Here is a 23,380-nt window from a genome sequence, read left to right on the forward strand (position 1 = left end):
GACATCAGCAACTTGGACATTTAATTTTATGACTTTAAAAAAAATTATACATGGACTGAGCATTTTTGATATTTACAGTCTTTCTAATGTTACCAGGGTTAGGCCAGTCAATGCTTCAGGCATAGACAGACCCACCAATGTTACTAAGATTATGTTTACTATTAATGTTCCAGTGATACAAGGATGAAGCACAAGGTATTTGTCCTCTCTAAAATTCTGTGATAATACCAACTTCAGGCCCCAGAAAATCAAGATGAGTTCTTTACCAAGGCCTGGCTCAGGGTTTCCACATGTTCCCCCTACAGTTAGGCAACAGGCAACCTTCATTCACTATCTCCCCTAATTCCTTCCACAAAGCAGGTCCTTAACAAACACGAGTTCTATCTAATATCTAGATAGGTATTTATACTGTTTGGGTATATTGATAAGCCTGATTCAGTCTTCTCTGTGTGCGAGAAGTCAGAGCACAAAAGTTAAGGATGGTGGTGGGCTGGGAAGAGGGCTTGACACTGAATTAGAGGTCTCAGATCAGAGTAAATCAACTGAATTATTTTGTAAGGGTCCCAGATTTGCTCAAACTCATAACGAGAAAGACCAAAGAACTGCCACACTGGACAATATCAATAGACCATATAGTCTAGTATCATCTCACTGATAATGGTCAATGTTGGAAACTTTGGTGGAAAACCTAGCTTTCTCTCTGCCTCCAAATTCATGCAATACACATTGCTTAATATACTGCAATGTATTGTATCCACTGAATGATTACTTAGTCCAGGCCAGGATATCAATAGACCCTTTGTGGTAACACTGTACAGCATCGGCTATTTTTCTCAGTCTGGGAGCTAGAAAGTCAGGAAGAGCTATAGTAACTGTGTTTGTCCAGCACCCTGGATTTTAAAAAAAATCCCTTTGTGTTTACTAAAGTTAAGTCCCGTCTCTTTCCCTTTGTAACATAAACCACATATCTGTGGTTGGAAGGTTTATTCTGATCCCAGTGCCCAAACAGCCTATGTCCTTGAGTATAACAACAGCACTTGAATGTTTTTATCTTACCTCTTTGAAGTCAAGATATTGAGATATTAAAAATAGCTATTAAAACATGAAGTGCATTTAATGATGTTTGCCATAACTATGTTAATTCTCTTTTCACTTGCATGGAGCTGCCACATTTCAATGTCAATTTAAGCCTGAATAGACAGCATTGCAATGCCAAGATGAAATGAAATTACCATGTACTCCTTGGGGATGCCATTACAATGTCAAAACCATGGGAAAATGTCAGATCAAGTTTTTGGAGATTGTACTGTGACGTCCAAATGAGATGAAATTTCATCTAATTTCAGTGCATATTTATGGTGAGGACATTATGACGTTATGAACTTCTAAAAAGAGTATAATACAATGTCACAAATAAAATAAAATCATTTTGGTGCCAATTATTAATGTTGGCTGAATAATCGCTTAACGTTTGCACAGAACTTTGAACATGTAAAGGACTATAGTACTAACTCTGTGAAGCTTATGCCAAAGGAAACAAAACTACTTCAGTACAAGCTTAAAGGGAGCATGTTATGATGTTGAAATCAAGCTATGTTAATACAACATTAGCTATCAAAATAAAATATTAAATTAAGTTATACTGAACCTCCAACTGTGCCCCTGTTAATAATATTAAGCCACAAACCAAAGTTTTTCTACCTCATAAATAAATACACAACTTGAATTTTGGCTTTTTTAGGTCAGTTCTTATTTTAACCTTGTGACACTAGGTAACCCCCCAGCTGTTTTGTTCCTTGGAGGCTGGCCAGTTTCCCTATGATTTCAGCTAAGACATTTGGTTCCACTCTCAAGGGAAGAGGGCTGTTTTCTAGAAGCTGAAATGGTAGATAGGTCAGGATTCTTGGCAAAAGCCTGGTCTCTCTTTAAGTATTTATACAGACCCCATAACATGGTAGTGCCTAAGCACTTCCACCTGCAAGGAACACCCTTCTCTTCCCTCCTCATAACCTGTGCTCAGGTTGCTTCTCTCAGGACAGGAACCAATCAGGTGAGGAAAACAAATCACACCAGGAGGTCTGGCTGGTGGCAAGGAAAAAAATCAGCAATCAAACAAATGGAAGAGCAGGGAGGGAAGGCTGACAGAATGGAGGAGGGTAGGCTGTATGATGCAGTCAGTATACTAGGAGGACGGGCAAATTCTGTCAAAAGTCTGGGAAATAGACTAAGGGAAAGTTGGGTGTTCTCACTTCGTAGAGGGAAGCAGGAGCATGAGTGGTGACCGAGGAGAGGCTTCTGTTATGAAGGGAAGGACAGGAATGTGATTAGAACTATGACAGATTTCAGAGTAGCTGCCATGTTTGTCTGTAACCGCAAAAAGAAAAGGAGTACTTGTGGCACCTTAGAGACTAACCAATTTATTTGAGCATAAGCCTTTGTGAGCATCTGATGAAGTGAGCTGTAGCTCACGAAAGCTTATGCTCAAATAAATTTGTTAGTCTCTAAGGTGCCATTAGAACTATGTTGACCCATCTGTAGTCCTTCTGTAAACAGCAGTAAGGAAAGGTCCTTAGGGTTAAGTTCACCCATCCCAAAAATGATTAGGTAGATTAGACAATAATTAAAATGGTATCTTCACCTGCTCCATTTCTCCCTTTATTAACAACACTTGGCAAAAGTTAAAGCCACTTGACAGAAGCAGAGGCCTGCAGTCCAGGATTATAAAAAGAATAGCCTGATCAAGCCAGCTCACTGAGCCTCTGGCTGCACCTTGTCAATGCCTATTTATTGCTGCTGCTGAATACTTCAATCCTATAGCTCCATGTCCCTGAACTCAGAAAATACAAAGCTTGAAGTCTACTTTCTAATTTCTCTTCTACATTAATATAAAGGAAAAAGGAAAACATTCCTTCCATTTTAATTCTGCATGTGAAATGCAGTGTTTAGTTGGTGACAAATATAAAATATATAGTTAATAATGAATATTTGAACATTTGGAAACTATCATATAAAGAGAAATCTAAAATACCTATTTCATTATCTTCTACCAAAAATGAATTAAGCTTTATGATAACTGTTAAACTATTACAGCATCCTAATGCCATTTTAATCCCCAAAGATAGCTACACTTTGGCAGATATGTAGAAACGAAGCCAAATGCTACTGTATGAGTCATCTGTGACTTTTAAATGCATTAGAATGTTATTTACTTTGACTCTGATGTTAATAATTTATTTTTATCTTTACATACTTTTAAGAAAATAAAACCTGAAGTAGAAAATATGAATTCTGAAATATTAAAAAAAATAAAAAAGAAACAAAAATATTATTTTTGAATTAATCCTAGTTCTTCTATAGTTGTGCCCAGAAAGTTTTATAAATGGCAGCTGAACTCAGTTTAGCAGAGTATGCCAAGTACTGTGCTAGAATGGGAACATCCCATCTCAAAGCAGGATTACACCCACCAGCTGTGGGGAAACTGTTGCCTCTCCACTCACAATAGAATATTTCCCTTAAAACATATAAGCTGACATTTTAAAACTGAGGTGCTCAAAAGTGGGCCCCTAAATCCATATTCAAAACTTAAATAACAGTCTGATTTTAAAACTGCTGGGCACCTGTAGTTCCCATTAACTTCAGTGGGAGTTATGGGTGCTCAATACCTCAGAAAAAAATCAGGACAAAATAGGACTGCAGGAAATGCTACATTTGAAAATGTTGTTCGTAATGGCCACAGAAAACAGATAAACTAGTTGGTGTATCTGTCATTAACATCTTTTCAGCCATCTTCACTTAAAGCAGTACAGTTGCCTATGAAACTTCCACAAAATTTATACAATAATTTTAGTTTTCTATAAGGTGCAGACTTCTTCACCTCTGCTCTATTTTTATAGGGAGACATTAAGAAAGAATCTAGTATGAATTCACATTTTTAAAAATTATTCCTAGTATCAGAGATGCTTGTGTAAAAGCAATTGAGTTATTGGAAATGAAGTGCATTGTGAATGTGCAAAGAATGGAGAGAAGAAAAGTCCTAAACATGCTTCCAGATCAGGAGGAATGCAGTTCAGAGGACAGAAGTCTAAATAATAACAGTGATGGTACTGTGAGGCAAGGTTAAGAGAAAAGGGCTTATTATTCAGAAAAAAAGAAACCTGAAGGGGAGACGTGATACCTGTCTACAAAAAACACAAAGCAGTATTTGTAAGGAGCTCAGAAGCAATTATTCTTGTCAACAAGTACAGAATAAGAATTAATAGGTAAGGTTACCTCAGTGTCTGCAACATTCCCTTGAGCTTCCCAATACTTACTATAGGAAATACTGTGAATATGGAAGTTAATTTCAAGTATTTACTTATCTAAGGTGTTTGTCAAGAGTTCAAAATGTTTCAATCATAGCATTAAAGAATATATCTGGGAAAATACAGGCTAAAAGATAGCAGAAACCTCAAGGAATTATGCAGTGGGTGAAGTTGCCACAGTAAATTGCAGCATTGCCAGTACTGGAAATACCTGAGGCTAGACCACATACCTGCTTCACTGTTCGGCTATGCGGGAAGGAGGACAGGAGGTCCTGGATGTGGCTTTAATTATTGCAACTTTATACTTAAATATCGGGGTGTACCTGGGAGCTAAAATTATACAGTGCAGGTAATTCCATATACTTGGGGGGCTGTTGTTAGACCTTCCATTTTCCAATCCTGGTCCCATACATCCCATGCTGGAACCCCCACCCCTCTCATGTATGCGTAAGGGATTTATAAAGAAGGGGGAGAGTTAACCCCCTGCCATACTAGTTGTAGAAGCCCCAAACCTCCTTTCTCTGCTCCTTTAAAGGATTCCTCCTTTAAATCACTTACTACTAACCTGGTCCCAGAACTGTTCTAGATATAAATACCTCCCACCTTCCAGTCAGGTGGAGAAGTGTAGCATCCCTCCCCTCCCACAGCCTGGTCTGGCTGTACTGCTTCCTGCCTCTTTACCTCCTTACTACCAGCCTGCCAGACAAGCCCTGCCCCTGCAATTAAAGGAGGCAACTCACCTTTGCTGTCCACTGGACAAAGTCCCCCACCACTTGATACGCCGTGCAGGCAATATCATACATGCAATCCATGTTGCATAGCCTCCATATACCAGAAGGGGCTGGAAAAGTACTTAGCCAAATATCTAGTGATCAGAGGTCAGAGGATAATTCCCTGCTAACCTGTTAGTCTGACTCCACTGGTCAAAAGCACTGTTCTTGTGTTTTTTAAAAAAAAGCGGTATCTGCCTTAATACGACAGTAGCCGTCTGTCTATCAAGGATGGTTTAGGAAAGGGGTTCTCAAACTACTATTTTTTTCATAGTTCAGATCACACATAACAGAGAAATTCCCTCATGCATCTTCATGATCATGTAGACCACTTAACCTCCCATTTCCAATCACATCATCCTTGTGGCAACTACAACAATTGCTTACATTAAAAAGTAATATCAGTAAAGTATTTATGCATTTTTAGCTGTCCTTGGAATAATAAATGTTTGACCTGCTGGAAATCAGTTAATCACACTGCCTACTTCTGTTTTTCATCTCCTCTCCCCCTCCCATCTGTACTGCTTTTCTCAACTGGAAATGAGGAAAAATGCTAGCACCATATGATTAGTTAGCAGCTCTCTACAGGTCACAGTTTGAGAACCTGTGGTTTAGAGATTGACCAACTAGGAACCTGGGTTGAAATGCTTCACTTGCAATGCCACTACTATCTACACAACTACCTAAAGTGAGAACCAGGACAGAATTTGTCCCAGTGAAATTAATCCTACCATGATACATGATAATAATGACTCTCTTAATGAGGTTCCTTCCAACTAAAATGATTCTATGATCATATCTAGAATAATTATATCTAAAGATAGTCTGTCATCTTTTTTGCCTATTAATAATTTTTCCAGCATATAATAATCTCAATTTGTTCAACATAGTATCAAGTTTTTAAGATGCAAAAAACGCACTACCATCTTCAACCAGAGTTACTTATTCTTGTACAGTATTTGTATTCAAAATCACTGTCAATTGCTTCTTCCTTTTAATAATTCTCTAAGATGCTGGAACCTATTTTGATCTAACATTTGAGAGCTTCATAATTATTTACCTTTGATGCTCTAAAACAAAAGGAAGTAGATTTTGTGTCTGACTTCCCTCTGTCTAAAAGTGAAAGACCTTGTTCTTCAGTAAGTGCCAAGTACTGTCCTGTTGTAATGTGTCGAAGGCGGAAAGGTTGTCCCCATTTGATGTAACTGCCACTCCAACTAAACAAACAGATAGCAAAGATTAATCTCAAAATTACATGAAATGAACATTTCTACTTGGAGGTTTAAAAGACCTGCTGAAAATTCTTAAAAACCATCATATTCACAAACAATTCTGCTGAGATATATGTTCAATATTTCTCCTTATCTTTGTATTATTACAGGTTAGTTTTTATTAATATTAATGGATGGACTAAAATAAGTCAAGTAGCAGGGAAAAAATTTTAAATCAAGCTATACCTCTGGATAATCCATAGTAGAAGATCCAATCAAATTCCTAGTAATTTAACGGGATCTACAAACAACACTGGCACAAAATTACAGTACCTTATACGAAGGGGTTCCACTCTCCACAAGGATCTTGCACGAACACCAGCTCCTCCTATTTCATACAATACCCTCCTGCGGACAGATTGAAAAGATCATCTCCATGTGGTTACTTATAATACAAGGATTTTATAACTTATTACGTCACTGAACACTATTTTTCCAGCCATGTTAAGTGGAGGTGAATGGAGACCAGATTCCTACTCATCAACTGCACGGTCTATGTAAGAGTTTAAGTTGATCCACAACCATCTGATTTTTTGTTGTTAAATTTGCAGTGTCGAAAGATCTGTAGCTCTCTTTCCTCAGCTACTTCGTCTTAGGTGCTGATAAAAAATTTTGTAACTTCAAAAACACCAGATCAATTTTATGTCACTTGATTGTTCACAAATATCTCTAATTCATAGAGGTTCCCAATCACAAGTATGAATTAATAAGGCTGTATGTACATAGAAGTACGTTAGTAAATATAATTACAGAAAACTGAACACATTCAGGAGCTGTAACTTACAGCAACCTGGGTAATCAGAATATAATTTCAGGGTTTTAAATTCATTGTTAGATCAATATCTGAATTTCAAAGATTGTACATATATCTGTACATATTCACAAATAAAAGTACTGTAATGTACTATAATTCCAATTATATGTTGTGAGACAGTTATTACAATGCTATCTGCAGGAACATTGCATTTTTATTGCTAGAAAGACTCATCCCTTGCATTTACTAAAGGGAAACACTGCCTAAAAATATGAAAGAAAAATATTGAACAAATAGCCCTCACAAAAACACTTAATTTAAGGAGTTCAGAACAATAAAATAATTTTAAAAAGACAGACTACCTCAAATGAAAGATAAACATAACACCAGTAGCCCCTGTCCAACCATTCAGGAAAAGGTATGAAGTAAACAGTTTGGCATCATACTATCTCTTGAAGGTCAACTGATTCAGGTTCTGCCAAATCAACAGGGGCAAATGAATTCCTGAGTTAAGTCCCTCCATTCCGTCACCAGCCTCTAAGCTCTCAAATATCAGGACTGTTATCTTAAAGGCATCAGCTGTTCTCAAATGCTGTGTTGGTGCATGGGGTAAGAGGCAGTCCCTCAGGTAGGTAAAATTAGCCACATAAGGTTGAAACGGTAAGTATCAGCACTTCAAATTGCACCTGGGAGTGAGTAGAAAATCAGTGCACTCTTTGGGGCACTGGTGTAAAATGCTTCTTTGTAGACAAGCTGCTGCATTCTTCACTGGTTCCATTTTGATTTGCCTATCAAGATAGCCCCATGTATAGTGTATTACAGAAATCCAAACTGGAGGTTACACAGACTGTGGGGGTGGTTTACCAAAGGTATTATTTTTGGAATTTGATGGCAGTCATTGCTATATTTCCTTTTTTTCATCAATGATTGGGCTCTCGGGCAAGATTTATGCAATTATTACTGTGTGTATACTTACGGTATATGGAGTAACAAAGCACTGTACTCAAATAGTATTCTGCTGTGCTGGAAGATGACTTATTTAAGGCTTATGCCTTAATCTTTATCATCTTTCTTTTAAGGTATATTTAATTGTTTTTAAAACATCAACAAAATAACAATTGATTAAGTATGTTAATTAACAGAGTTCTGAAGGAGGGAGTATGGGAATTAAGGGACCACTGGTCCATCCATTGCTACTCCCCTACCTCCCACTAGCTGCAGTAGCTTGCAAAGTTGTTCATTCAGCTGGAAAACTTTATCTCCATATCAACCGTCCTTGAGAAAGATTTAAGGAGTCCCACTTAATGCAACATTTTCTGTGATTCACACCCTCTACCAAAGAAAACAAATATAATGACAAGAGTAGTTTTGTAAGACTAAGGTAAAAAGCACAAAATCTCTTCTTAGAGATAAAGAAAACATTCTACTCCATCAACTAACAGAAACTATGAAAAATATTAAATTCTGCCATGTTAAAATTTTTGGGCTATGAGAAAATGTTAAAGCCCTTGGCTAACTTATTACTTTTTCCACAGTTACCAGAAAAAAATGATTCTATAGTTTGAAGCAGCTTTACCTATTCTAAAATGTTTTAGGATCCCTTTTAAACAACCTCACTATCTCTCTTCATAACTTATCTGTATTTTTCTTATTGCATAGTATAGTTGTTAAACGATTTTCACACAATATTTAAACTCTTCTTTTCTATTAATGTATGCCAAAATTGAACACTCTGTTCACTGTCTGAAATTATTTGTGGACTTAATGTTTTTGTTAATAAGGTTTAATCATCTAAATTGTTTTGAAAATATGAATAAAATTGAAAAATAGCCAAACTTTTTTATAAATATTTAAAATTCAAGTCCAGTTCAAGCTGTTGGTGGAGATTTCAGGTCTGATTTTTCCCATCTCTGTTTGTGATTATGATCATTTGCAAAACGTTCTAACATGTACAGTGTGGTATTGTTACTCGCACTTTCAGAAAAGTTATTACATCATGTCAATTAGAGAAAAAGAACTAAAGTAAGTAACTTCTTTTCTAGGCTTCACTCTTCCAAACTGCGAGATTAGTGCTTTTGGGAAACTGTCAGACTACATATTTCATTGAGGAGACTACTGACAAGGAGGGTTAGCGAGAGTCTTACTCCACACCTCCCCACTCATTAACTGGTGGGGGCCATTGTCTGGCTTGTCGGAAAAGATGTGTGCCCCTTTAAGGGCTAGAAAGCCAGGGAGTGACTTTCAACTGCAGTGGCAGACCAGGTCAGTGTGGGGATGCTGATCCATTCCTCCTCTCCTCCCCCCACAGGTGACTGGAAGAGATGGGGGGTGGGAAATATATAGGTACATGCCCGTGCAGGAAAAGCCCTCTTTTAGCTGCCACTCATTTCCTGTGTTACACTAGGCAAGACAATTAATGGTGGTGTATCTCAGTTTCTTCATTTGCAAAATGGGTATAACGACATTTACCTGTCTAAAAAGGTGTGGTGAGATTAATTCATTAATGTTCAGAAAACAATTTGAACCCTTGGAGAGAAACTGCTAGAGAAGTGTACATTATTAATTATCATATTACACTACAGTGCATTCCTCTAGAATCTGAGCACGACAGAAGGGTTAATTTAGATGGGCTCATTCTAGATGTGAAACAAATCTGAATCAGTGATTTTATTCCATAACTGCAAGACCTTCCATTTTATATTCTGACAGGTTATCTTCTCTCTCTCATGTCAACATAGGAATTTATAGGTGGGCTTTAATAATTTGTTTTTTGTTGGTGCTTCTGTCCTTTTCATGTATTCACCCATCCATCTCTCAAGGAGCATTAGCTGAGCTACTCAACATGAATGCTTGATTCATACCAAGTCCTAAGTGTGTCTATCAAAATTTCCAGTTACTGATTCTTTTGTAGCTTTCACACAGTTGTGGAAGGTAATCTGTGTGGTTTGTTTTTTCCTTCATTCTCAAGTGGGAGAAGGCAACAGGAAAGCATAAGAAATACAAGAGTGTAGTCAGTAATTAGTATTTGTTCAAAGGAACACACCAACTGCAGAAGTATTTCCTCTATTAATGCAAACGATTGAAACTATTCCAAAAAATTCACAGAGGGGTTAAAATGGACAGACCTAGAACAGTGGAACAAAAAGACCTCATAATGGGTCCACTTGGTTAGAAGATCAAAAATATGAAAAGTTTGATGGTCAAATTCAAATTTGATCCATATAATGAGATTTGGTTTTCATTTTACGAAGTATTGTTTAACAGGGCAGTTCAGACTGGTTTGTTTTAGGAATGTTTATCTAAGATTACTGACTTCCAGGGCCAACCCTGGCCTTTACACTGCAATGGTAAATATTATAACACTTCTGGTGCTTGGATGAAATGACAGGAATGATGACCAGAAAATTTCTTACACAAACCAAATCTCATTCCATTTACCTTTGCAGAGGGAAGACCTGCTCAGCCCTTAAGGGGGCTGGACTTTTTCTTTATTTACATTTACTTTTCTGTTTTACAATAGAGCATACAGCAAAGTAGTTTAACTACACCTAAATCTACAGAACTCCTGCTCTGACAAGCCTATTAAAATATTATAGACTTGTGTACAAGTTACATCCCATTGAATAGATAATATCTTTTAAACTGAAGTTGTATTCTGAAATGTGACTAAATTGGCATTGTGGAGACCATATCATTATTGTATCTCTATGATTTCCACATCAAATCTGTTTATTATTGTTTTTATTTGCCCAACTGTTCGGCCTGCACACTCAACTTATGATCTTTGTGTGCATTTTCACTTGCAGTAAAGATTCTGCAGATCCAATTCTGTCCACAGTCACAGAATTCAAACCAACTTGGATGGGATTTCCATAAGTGCAACTGAGGACAGAACTTGACCATGCAACTGGAAACTGATTTATACTACCACAGATTGGGTACAAGCTAGAAATCAGTCAAGCTTGTTTTCTTACAACAGTGTAGGCTCTGTAGTTCTAAACAAGATAAAAGAGTAGCGTAAACTTTTGGCCACTAATAAAAGCAGAAAGGATGGAGAACACACACATGGATTAGACCTGCTGAATAAGGAAGTGACATTTTTACATAATCACTTTTCTGAACATAACTGTTCTTTAAACATAACCTTTCCATTAACAAAAAATTCGGAGATGGCAATTTCCCTGATGCTGTCTTCCCAAAGTATTCCTAATAAATCTGAGGCAAAAGCCATGTGCTACCATGTTAAAAAAAATGTGAGCACTGTAATGAATAGTGTGCTTCAATAGTATCTGTCCCAAGATACACTTGGAGAGCTGTATTTAAGCATTGTTTACCAGCAGTCTTTAAGGGTATGTAAGCAACTTGAATATCTATTTGTACCTAAATGACCATAAATGAAAAAAAATTGACAAAGAGCTATGTGAGGTGGAATAAATAGGTAAGTAAAGTATTCTCACCGCAACATCAGATCCCAACTCCATTCAGTTTGAATATTGTCCTCACACTTTGTGATTTCTCCATTAGCCTACACTAAACATGTGAGACTGGAGAGCCTTCCCTTACAGCATCAGAAACAAAAATGTTTCTGATAATCTAGAATCAAACCTAATGGGCAACAAGAAAAATGCCACACTGCATGGGACAGGCTTCAGAATAACCTTTGTTATGTGCATAAGACAAGAGTGAACACAAAGTTCTAGATACAGTTTTTATGTTAGGTTTTCCCTAAGAGTACACTGCTACACACAAACCTGTATTCTGTCGAACCACACAAAGCCAAAGCCCCAAAATATTACTTGTCCTGTTTTGTGACTTTTAACAGCAACATGAACATACTATTTATATATCTTTTTGCACTTAATTTGCTTGCATCTTAGGGAAAAGAAAAAATGAAAGGTTCTTTGCTTAATAATGATAGCATTTAACTAGTCCTAATTAGGCTGTGAAGTTCACACATCAAGGTGAATGGGATCAGAGAAGGAACAAGGATCACATTGTGCTGTTCTTTCTTACTTACAGACATTTTCTGCAAGATTGGATTATCAGAGAAGTAGCCCTTATATTATTCTTGACAATGAAAAAAACATACAATTTTCTTTTTAACTAAAATTTTAGAATTTGCAGAATATTGTAGAATGTAGTAAAAAAATCTCAAGGATCAGTCATTTTTCCACTGATGCAATTTTTTCTCATCCCTGATGTTCAGTCAGGGGTTTGGTTGTTCCCCGCCCCACCCTCACTGTTGTTTGTTTGGGGTTGGGGTGGGGGGATTTGCTGTGTGTGTTTGAGCAAGGAACTATCAATGTCGAGACTGTTGCAGCAACACACTGAGAGATGCAGCTCTCGTGTCTGACAGGCCCCTATGTTTTGATCAGGAAGAATGTGCACTGGGCTGTCACAAAGAGTCAGGGCTTCCCTAGGCTCTACTAACATACGTTAGCAGATGCCTAGTGATCAGGCTCAGAATTTGTCTTCACTCATGCATTGTTTTAAGTCCCCCACCCCAGAATAAACAAAGTTCACACTCCTTGGTGAGGACTCAGTCTTTGCCAAATTTCAAGCTAAACACTTTTGTCACTTTTGCTTAAGACTTAGTAAAAATGGTAGTTAGACTATTTTTACAATTACTGTAACTCCAGAAAGAATGTTATTTAACCTTTCTTCCAAAAGGTTCACCTTCAGACAGAGGCCAAGCATGGAAAATTTTAGCCCCATAAATAAATGTTTCAGAAAATTACCAGGCATGTGAAAGCAAGATTTATAATAGCAATTGTGTTTGAACCTTTTCTATAGAACGCATGAATACCACCCTCACCTATTTAATATATATGTAATACATAGAATTATTTAAAAACTGAAATTGCTTTTCTATATCGCAAGACCTTTTCTTCAATAAAACATATGTAAAAACATGAACCTGTTGTTTGCATATCAGGAGTGATAACAAGTATGTGTTGTATGAGTAGGGAATGCAAATAATTTGGGGTGAAATTCTCAGAATATCCACAAAGCTCTTAGTAATCAGGTCTGTAAGGAGTTGGGGTAATAAACTCCCCTCCCACCAACATGGGGCAAGCTACATGGCTCCAGCAGAAACTCCTCACAAGGCAGCGTTTCTGTTTTGCTGAAGTAGTAACTACTGCTCCTCCATGTTCCTCAGCAGACATCTGCATAAGCAGGATTTGCAGAGGAACTTCCTCCAGTTCTCCCCTTCATGCCATCCATCAAACTCTGAGCTGGTGCAGGGACTTCTTTTTGGTACACAGTGAGCCCAGGCCCTCTTGTCCCCTGTGGCTGCAGAACCACGAATGGGCCTTCTGTCGCTGTGTGAATTGCACCATTATGAACAGCTGTCTTTGTAGAAGTCTTTTAAAAATTAGATGTCTCTTCTACAAAAGAAAAGACTATCAGAGATGCACATCTTAGGCAGCTCCATCAATAGTAATACTGGAATTTCAGGTTGTCCGGAACAGGTTGAGCAAGTGGACTGTAATACACAAAACCCTTTCCCACAAGCAATGTACCATGAACCAAAGTAATTTTCAGTCGCTCTTACATAGTTCTTACTAATTAATTTTGCTGGCTCTCTTTTTTCCCTCATCTGTTCCTATTTTTCAAATTTATTTTGTTTTGTAGAATCTATGTGTGACTGATCTGAATATAAAGCAGTTCAAACTGGGTACTAACGTTTATTTTTTCTGAAATCCTGATGATGACAATGCAACTCCAAACCAATCTCAGTATATTATATCACGGTTGTGGGTAAACTTCAAAAACTATTGCAGATGGCATTCCTAATCACATGGGAATTTCTCCTGTTCTTGAAATACCAATTTGTAATGAGCTGGTCTTGCTTCATTAACATAAATAATAACTTTTTCAATTGTAGCACTGTATGTATACAGCATTTTCAGAATGCACATAAAGCTGCCTGTTGAAGCAGGAACACTGGGGCATATTAGACACTTGCCAAACATATATTTAAAACTAAAGTGAAAGAGACACACACACATAAGATCAGAAGAAGCCTAATGACTGCACAACTCATTTTCATGATTTTAGTTGCAACTGACTTCTAGTGAAAGAGTAGCAAGTAAATTAGTGCCTGTGATTTCTCTCCACACTGAACAAAATTCTGCCATTATTTACACCAGTGCAACACCACTAACCTCAGTGAGATTGCAAGGGTATTCTGGAGGTCAGAGTTTGCTCCACTGTCAGTACCAGGCATTTGGAAATTGTATAAAAGTTCCGCATGTTTGTGCATGCACACACGCTTTATATACATTTTATAGTTTTATATTTCCTCACACAAAGAAAATGTCAGGGAATCTTTTTCTCAGCAAGTGAAGCTGCACTTTGATTTTCAGGGAAAAAAAGAAAGTGTATAAAAATCCATGTTCACTCACTTCTGCTGTGAATCACTCTGGTCTGTAGATGGGATTGTCAAACACTCATCATGGCCATGAAAAAAACGTACTACATGCCCACCAAGTAGAAATCCTGGAGAAGAATCATATTACCTAATTAACTTGTGGAAACATTGATAAAAGCAATAACATTTGTGAAGTCCACAGTTGTAAAACCTGGATTTAGTCAGTATTTTATCAGCAGTGAAATTAAATAAGTACAAACAACAATTTGTATTACATCAAATGTAGTACTTTAGTATGATATTGTTTTCAACCAAAGAAAGTCTGCATTGAAAATGAAGATGAAAAGAAAATAAGTATCCCAGACATTTAAGAGCTAAATTAGGATTCAGAGATAGGCAAGTGGAAATTAAAGCTTCCATAATTACTATTGTTTTGAGAGTGGCATTTTGAAACAAAAGCATAGTCAAATGCATACTACTATAGTTTTGAGATAGAAGTGAGTTTTCTAAATTATTGAAATGTTAAATGTCTACAGTACAAAATGTCTTGATAAGTGAAACTATCAGCCCGTTTTGACATTTATAATTTGTGTCAAAATCAAAACTGCATAGCAATAGAAGGTGATTGGAGCAGAGAAAAACACTTAGCTATTCTGTAGATTTAGATTTTAATGGAGGCTATCTTTTCCACCCATTTAACACAAAGACTGCAGGTCAAATGTAGGCCGTTTGCCACACAGCACAAAAGAAGAAACATAATTAATCAACATCTTACTGCGAACTGTTCTAACGTCACCAGTCAAATCTGTGCCTTTTAGTTTATTTAAAAGAACACACATGTAAAAGTGGGGGAAACGTTAGAGCAGCAGTTCTCAAACTGTGGGTTGGGACCCCAAAGTGGGTTGCGACCCTGTTTTAATGGGGTCACCACAGCTGGTGTAAGACTTGCTGGGGCCCAGGCTTTGGGCTGAAGCTGAAGCCTGAGCTCCACCACCCAGGGCTGAAGCCCTCACTAGCGGGGCTCAGATTACAGGTCCCCCACCTGGGTCTGTAAGCCTTTGGTTTCGGCTTTGCCCCACTCTCCTGGCGTGATGGGGCTCGAGCTTTGTCTTTGCCCCACCCCCCTGCCCAGGGCAGCGGGACTCGGGCAGGCTCAGACTTTGGTAACCCCTCCTGCGGTTGTGTAGTAACTTTTGTTGTCAGAAGGGGGTTGTGATTCAATGAAGTTGAGAACTCCTGGGTTAGAGAAACAACCTAGATAATGACAGGTTTCAGAGTAACAGCCGTGTTAGTCTGTATTCGCAAAAAGAAAAGGAGGACTTGTGGCACCTTAGAGACTAACCAATTTATTAGAGCATAAGCTTTCGTGAGCTACAGCTCACTTCTTCAGATGCATATCGTGGAAACTGCAGCAGGCTTTATAATATACACAGAGAATATGAAACAATACCTATTCCTACCCCACTGTCCTGCTGGTAATAGCTTATCTAAAGTGATTTCCAGCACAAATCCAGGTTTTCTCACCCTCCACCCCCCCACACAAATGGTGACTAATGCAACACAGATTAAACAAACTAGATAACACAGTAATTGACAATATGGCTTAAAGCAGCAGTTCTCAAACTTAGCCACCCGAGGACCCGATTTTGATTAAAAATTTTGGGGACCCCCAAGTCCCCCCGTTGGTCCCCAGACCCCACCTACACTCCACTCTTTCCCCCAAGTCCTCACCCCTGCCCTACCTCTTTCCGCTCGCTCTCCCCACCCTCACTCACTTTCACCAGCCTGGGGCAGGGGATTGGGGTGCAGGAGGGGGTGCACGGTACAGGGTCTGGGAGGGAGTTGGGTGTGGGAGGGGTTGAGGGTTGTAGGCTCCAGCCAGGCAGCGGTTACCTCGGGCAGCTCCCGAAAGCAACGGGCATATCTCTCACTCTTAGCGGACAGAGACTCGCTGCCCCTCACCTTAGGGGCTGCAGGGGGCCTGCCGACCGGGAGTGGTGCGGACACAGGGCAGGTAGGGAGCCTGTCTTAGCCTGGCTGCACCGCCGGACTTTTAGTCCCTAAAATCTCCCGGTTTGGCTTCAGTAGCCTCCAGGAGATAGAGAGCGGGGAGGAGTCGACCATCGGGATCCGCAGACCCCCTTGAGTGCCCTCAGAGACCCCCAGGGATCCACAGACCCCAGTTTGAGAAACACTGGCTTAAAGTAAATTATCCATTCGTCAGTGAATAGATGTAGTAAAGCCAGGCTGTAATAGGGAGAAAAGGCAGTTCTCCCAGTATTTATGATCCCACCAGATTCAGGAAGCATTGGAAATCTCAGAGACAAGTTACCAGATTTCCAGCTCAGTTTTACAGACCCAGGAGAATGAATAAGTTAACTGGAATTTTGCCTACCCAATATGAACTAAATGTTCTAAATATTTTGGGGTCTAATCATTCATCATTTAAAACTATTCCCAGAAGTAAATCTAAAGCTATACATTTAGCTACATATGCAGAATAACAGCCCTAGAAAAATACACACTTGATCAGCCACACAAAACCCACTTTATGCTGACATGTAGGGCTGGAAGGGACCTCAAGAAGTTATCAAGTCCAGCCCCCTGCACTGAGGCAGGACCTAGTAAACCTAGACCATCCCTGATAGGCATTTGTACAACACGTTCTTAAAAACTTGCAGTGATGGGGATTCCACAGCCCCCCTAGAAGCCTATTCCAGAGCTTAACTGCCCATAGAGTTAGAATGTTTTTCCTAATATCTAACCTACATCTCACTTATTGCAGATTAAGCCCATTGCTACTTGTCCTACCCTGGGTGGATGTCGAGAACAACTGATCGTTGTCCTCTTTATAACAACCCTTAACATATTTGACAACTGTTTTCAGATCCACCTTCAGTATTCTTTTCTTAAAACTAAACATGCAGAGTTTTTCAAAATCTTTTTTAATTTTTAAATCTTTCCTCACAGGTCAATAATAAACACTTTATCATTTTTGTTGCTCTCCTCCCGACTCACTACAATTCGCCCACATCTTTCCTAAAGTGTGGTGCCTGGACAGAAGTACTCCAGCTGTGGCCCACCATTGCTGAACAGAGCAGGACAACTTCCTCCTGTCTTACATAGAACAATTCTGTTAATGCACCCCAGAATAATATTTGCCTTTTTTGGAACTGCATCACATAGTTGACTTACATTTAATTTGTGATCCACTATAACCTACAGATCCTTTTCAGCAGTACTACCACCTACCCGGTTATTCCCCATTTTCTAGTTGTGCATTTGATTTTTCCTTCTTAAGGGAAGTACTTTGCACTTGTCCCGCTAGATATGTCCTCCCAGTTTGACAGTGAATCACTAATATCTACTCTGAGAATGATCTTTCAACGAGTTTTGCACCCACCTTCCAGTAATTTCATCTATACCGTGTCCTTTGTTTGCTTATGAGAGTTTCATTTGGGGCTTTGTCAAAAGCCTTACTAAAATGAAGATATAATCACATCTACTGCTTCCCCCCATCCACTAGGCCAGTCACCCTGTCAGAGAAGGAAATTAGGTTGGTTTGGCATGTTCTTGACAAATCCAAGCTGGTTATTCCTTATAAACCTATTGCTTAATAATTTGTTCCAGTATCTTTCCAGGTAACAAAGTTAGATTGACTCGTCTTTTTGTTCCCCTTTTTAACCACAGGCACAGTTTGCCCTTCTCCAGTCCTCTCAGGCCGCATGAGTTTTCAGATAATTTGTAATGGTGCCAAGATTGTTTCAGCTAGTTCCGTAAGTACTCTAGGGTGAATTTCATCAGGCCCTGCTGATGTGAATACATTTAACTTATCTAAATATTCTTTAACCTGTTTTCCCCTATTTTGCCTGTGTTCCTTCCTTCTTCTTAATACTGTGTTGAGTATCTGGTTAACATTCACATTTTTAGCGAACCTTAACCAAAATAGGCATTAAACACCTCAGCCTTCTTGATGTCATTAACTATTAGCTCTGCATTTCTGAACAATTTTTATCCCTTAGATTGTGTTCCTATGGGACCTTACCTACCAGTTCTCTGAGTTTGCTAAAGTCTGCTTTTGTGAAGTCCATTTTCCTTATTTTGCTGCTTTCACTACTTCTTTTTTTTTGGAATCATGAAATCTATCATTGCATGCACAGGTGCCAACTTTCATTGGCACTGGTAGGTGCTCACGTGTCCCCCCATCCCGCTTCAGGCCCGCCCCCACACTCACACTGACTCCACCCCCTCCCTGCCCCTATTAGATCCCTCCCCAAACCTGCACTCTGGCCCCGCCTCTTCCCCCAGCGAGCCACATTCCGCCTCTTCTCCACTCCCACCCAGCGCTTGCCACGCGAAACAGCTGTTTCATGGCACAAGTGCTGGGAGGGAGAGGGGAGAAGGAGGACACGGCGGCGTGCTCAGGGGAGGAGGCAGAGGCGGAGGCGGGTCTTGGAGCTGCCCGTGGGTACAGAGCACCCACCAATTTTTCCCCGGGGGTGCTCCAGCCCTGGAGCATCCACGGAGTTGGCGCTTATGATTGCATGATCATGTTTACCCAAATTGCCTTCAACCTTCCGATTTGCAGCCAATTCCTCCCTGCTGGTCAGATTCAAGTCTAAACTGGCTTGCCTGCTGGTTCCTTCCTCCAGTTTGCAAAACAAAAAATTGTTCCCAATACATTCCAGGAACTTATTGGAAATTTTGTGTTTTGCCATTTTGTAACAGATGTCTGGGTAGTTTAAGTCAATTACTACCAGGTCTTATGTTTTCAACATTTCTATGTTCTAGAGATGCCTCATCCACCTCCTACTCCTGATTTGGTGGTCATCTATTATAGACCCCTTAAATGACACCACTCTTATTTTTCCCCCTTTTTCATCTTTATTCAGAAACTTTCAATTGGTCTGCCTATCATCACCTTCTGGACCTCAGAATAAGTGTACATATTCTTGATGTATAATGCAACACCTCCTTCTTTCTTCCTGCCTGTCCTTCTTGGACAAGCTATACTCCTTATAGCAGTCATGAGATTTATCCCACTGAGTCTGTATCACACCAATTAAGACACAATTTATCTTATATACTAATAGTTTCAGTTCGTCCAGTTTTTCTCCATACACCTTATGGCACTCTCAATAGTGTCTGCACCAGGGGAGTTCTCTCTGGACAGATGAGAGGCTTTTAGGGCTCCTAAAAGCAGCTCTAGCCTTTTTACTTAGCATGAAGAAGTCAAAGAGACCCCATATTTCTGCATTTAAGATGAGTAGGCATTTGCAGATCCCTGTTGCATCAGGATTTGAAAGGATATCTTTGTAAGAAGAATCAATAAGAAAACTCTGGAACACCAGAAAGAAAGCCTTGAATAATTTGATAGTACTGACCCAAAGGTAGATTGATGCTACATATGATATATTGACTTCCATATGTAACTGGCCAAGTTTTAAAAATGTGACCTCTGTTTAAGTAGGTGCACCTGCTTGCATGTACATTTTTCTAACAATACAGATAGGTACTATAGGCTTGCTGTATATATGCACCCACATATGCAAATGATAGAAACCCAAATTTTCAAACAGGTGAGTATAAAAGTGCATAATTAAATAACTGGATACATCGGAGGTTTACATAAGCATAAAGATATTTGCATGTGTAATCCAGATTTCCATACTACACTGAGGTATTAACAAGCCTGCATTATGCTCATTCAGAAATATATGCAGTTTTGTGAACAAAAGATAAACCTATGGCCAGAATTTCTCATACTAAGAGATGCAGGTGACTGTGCTTGAAAAACTAGTGGACAAAGGTGCATACAGAAATAATTAAAGCCACTTTTGGATATCTGGCCCACATATTCTGATATCAAGTATACTCTTTTCCAAAATACTGGAAAATAACCTTTTTGATAGAAAAAATTTGCTATAAAATTAACAGTACTAATAATATTCTAATAAAGCACTAACTGGGCCATTGAAAGTTAATGGCATATTTTATAATTAGTCCACAACATCCTTACACATAAAGCTTGATTTTATGAGATTATTTCCATTCACTTTTTTTTTTAATACATCCTCTCACTGCAAAACAGACTCTCTCTAACAGGCATTGAAACATTCACAAGTTAGTCACAATTCTTCTTGCATCATTACAAATAGACAAAACTCTATCAAAATATTTTCAGTGTTTAAGAGTAATGCAGAGTTCATCCTCTGGAAATGTTAATCACTTAATTTATTTTTAAAATTAGTATATTCAGTGTTCGTCATCTTGATGAAACACTGACAAAAGAAAGTTGTGTCCCATTGTGAGTCTCATCTCTAATAATTAGATATCTTATATTTTAAATATATTCTACATACACAGAACTTTGATAGGAGATGTGGTGTTACAATTTTTCTACATACCTATAGCAATATTTTGAAAATAAGGGTAGTCTTGCCAAAAAACACTTGTGTTTGAGGGTTTTATGCTAATTCCAAAATTTGGGTCCAAAAGGTGACACAGAATGTAAAACCTTGAGGACATTTTGTACCCATGAAAGTGAAGCACTGGCTTGAATGAAGCATAATACAGATAGGCACGCTGCTTAAAATTCTCCCATCAACCTAGCTATCACCTCTCAGGAAGGTAGAGTACCTATCTCCATGGGAGAACGCCTCTCATCAGTATAGGTAGCATCTTCACTGAAGTGCTACTGTGGTGCAGTTGCATCGCTGCAGCATTTTAAGTGTAGACATGCCCAATATCTTCTTACGTGTCCTGTCACTTCTCTAAACTAAAGAACATAAAAATGAATTCATCTTTCCTGAAATTTCTGTGCTATCCATTTCGCACTTTTGTCCTTCACTTTTAAGTTTGTTGAAAAATTCACTTTTCTCTGTGTCATTCAAACTTGCAATCTTTGGTTTATCTTTCATTCCCCCAATTCCTTTTCCTGTCATACCTAGGCTCTCCAAAAGTTGCTGCTGCTGCTGCATCTTATAAAATCTTTCCACCATAGCCCTTCCTCTTTCCTTACTGCCAAAATCATAGTTCACTGGGTGCTTCTTTCTTACCTACACGACCCTAACATCTTTCCACCCAATTTCCCTGATTCTTTCCTTTCCAATTATGTTTTTCTGCATAATTAAGGTTAATTACCTGTAACCAGCATTGTCTGAGATAAGCCTCTTCATAGTCCCACTTGTTGGACCAAGGCAACTGCACCACAAGCTTTTGGAAAGCACCATCCATTGGGGGAATTGCCCCTCCTGGAGGGTTCCAAAGGTATAAAAGAGGTGATTGGCCCCAACTGACCCACAGTTCTTCCACTAATTCAGGAATTCCTAACCTGAGACTCCTAAAAAGTGGGGAGCACAATTACCAGGGTCTCATCTCAAAGAACTACAGTTACTTCACTTCTTCTTCAAGAGGCTTCTGTATATTCCCACCCTTTCATCCAGCAGAACAAAGCCTAGGAAGGGAGGCTGAGTTCTTCTAGATAAACAAGAACAGCAGGTATGCCAAGGAAGCATCAGCTCTGGATGCCAGGTCAAGAGTGAATAGAGGTGAATGAACTTCTTGCTCTCCCAAAGCATGTCTTACTGCGGGGAATTTTTTTTTTGCTGAAAACACATGTACAGCTGCAGTTTCAGTCTGTATGGTGTGATGAAGACAGTGTGAGGGCTTGTCTTCAATGCTGCCTTTGTCCTGGATGAAGACTAACATTTCCAGGAGGCTGAACCTGTCAGGTCATGATAACTGTGAAACATAGTGCATTTTACCTGGACAACCTTTGGACCATGATGGATGGACTCATTATGACATACCAGGGCACAATACAGCATAGTGGGGTCTGTGTCATCCCTGCCCTGCAACCGTGGGTGCCTTACAATGCTTTGCTGTATCACCTCCCAGCTGGGACGCTCACAGTCTTACAGCATGTAAGCTGCACCGAGCGTCTGTGTGTAACTGCAGCCTGCCAGCCAGCCACACCCTGGTTTTCCCCAGCATTGGTTATATCAGGGTGACCCCAACACATATATTTCTGGGGAACATCTGGGACTGGGTATGTCCTGTATGGCCCAGCCCTCTACTGGACAGTAGGATGTGGAGAAACTGGAAAGGATCCAGAGGCGAGTGACAAAGATGATCAAAGAAATGGAATGCAAGCCATATGAGCAAAGGCTGAAGGAACTGGATATATTTTGTTTGGAAAAGAGATTAAGGGGGGACATGATAGCTGTCTTCAAATACTTGAAAGTCTGCCATAAAAAGATAGGGAAAAGTTGTTCTCTCTTGTTATAGAGGGCAGGACAAGAGATAATGGGTTTAAACTATAGCATAGCAGATTTAGATTGAATCTCAGGAAAAACTTCTGAATTGTAAGAACAGTAGGACAATGGAACAGACTGCTTAAGAAGCTGTGGAAGCTCCTTCACTGGAAGCTTGCAGAATGAGGCTGGAAAATCATCTGTCCTGGATGGTTTAGACCCAAAAAATCCTGCATCTTGGCAGGGGGTTAGACTAGATGACCCTTGCGGTCCCTTCTATTCTTATGGTTCTGGAAGTCTATGATTTAATGAAATGACAACGAACAATCTGAGTACACTGTGTGAGATACCAGCTCACTGTCCCTTCGGTGGTTAGAAGGAACTGAGGAGACGTTGGGCCACTCCTCCTTTTATACCCTTGGAATCATCCAGGACAGCAGGGGGTGGGGGGTGAGAAGCCTCAACAGACACTGCTTTCTAGAAGGTTCCAGAAGCTTGTGGTGAATAAGCTTGATCCCACAGACAAGAACATACAGAGGCCACTCAAAGAAGAAAATTAAATGTCAGCGTTACTTTTAAGGCTCTACACAACTCTGCCCCTGTCTAAATCCTTCTTCAGCTCTGCCATCTTCCTAGCTAAATAACTATTTCTCA

The 23,380-nt window shown here is 39.3% G+C and overlaps 1 protein-coding gene across 12 annotated transcripts in view; it reads right to left on the reverse strand.

The window, feature by feature from the left end:
* RYR3 (ryanodine receptor 3) overlaps positions 1–23,380 on the reverse strand; it is a 581,512-nt gene that overhangs the window by 407,855 nt on the left and 150,277 nt on the right. For all 12 annotated transcript variants that reach the window (XR_012159473.2, XM_073348839.2, XM_073348831.2 and 9 more), the window contains 3 exons: positions 14,506–14,599; positions 6,616–6,690; positions 6,132–6,288 (listed from right to left, as the gene is read on the reverse strand). Coding sequence is in view for 11 of the 12 variants with exons in the window: in XM_073348839.2 (XP_073204940.1) it covers positions 6,132–6,288; positions 6,616–6,690; positions 14,506–14,599 (326 nt within the window). In the remaining variant the exon portion in view is untranslated. The remainder of the gene's footprint in view (positions 1–6,131; positions 6,289–6,615; positions 6,691–14,505; positions 14,600–23,380) is intronic.

The sequence above is a fragment of the Lepidochelys kempii genome, chromosome 6 (genome assembly GCF_965140285.1).
Source record: "Lepidochelys kempii isolate rLepKem1 chromosome 6, rLepKem1.hap1, whole genome shotgun sequence".
In the NCBI taxonomy this organism is placed as follows: domain Eukaryota; kingdom Metazoa; phylum Chordata; order Testudines; family Cheloniidae; genus Lepidochelys; species Lepidochelys kempii.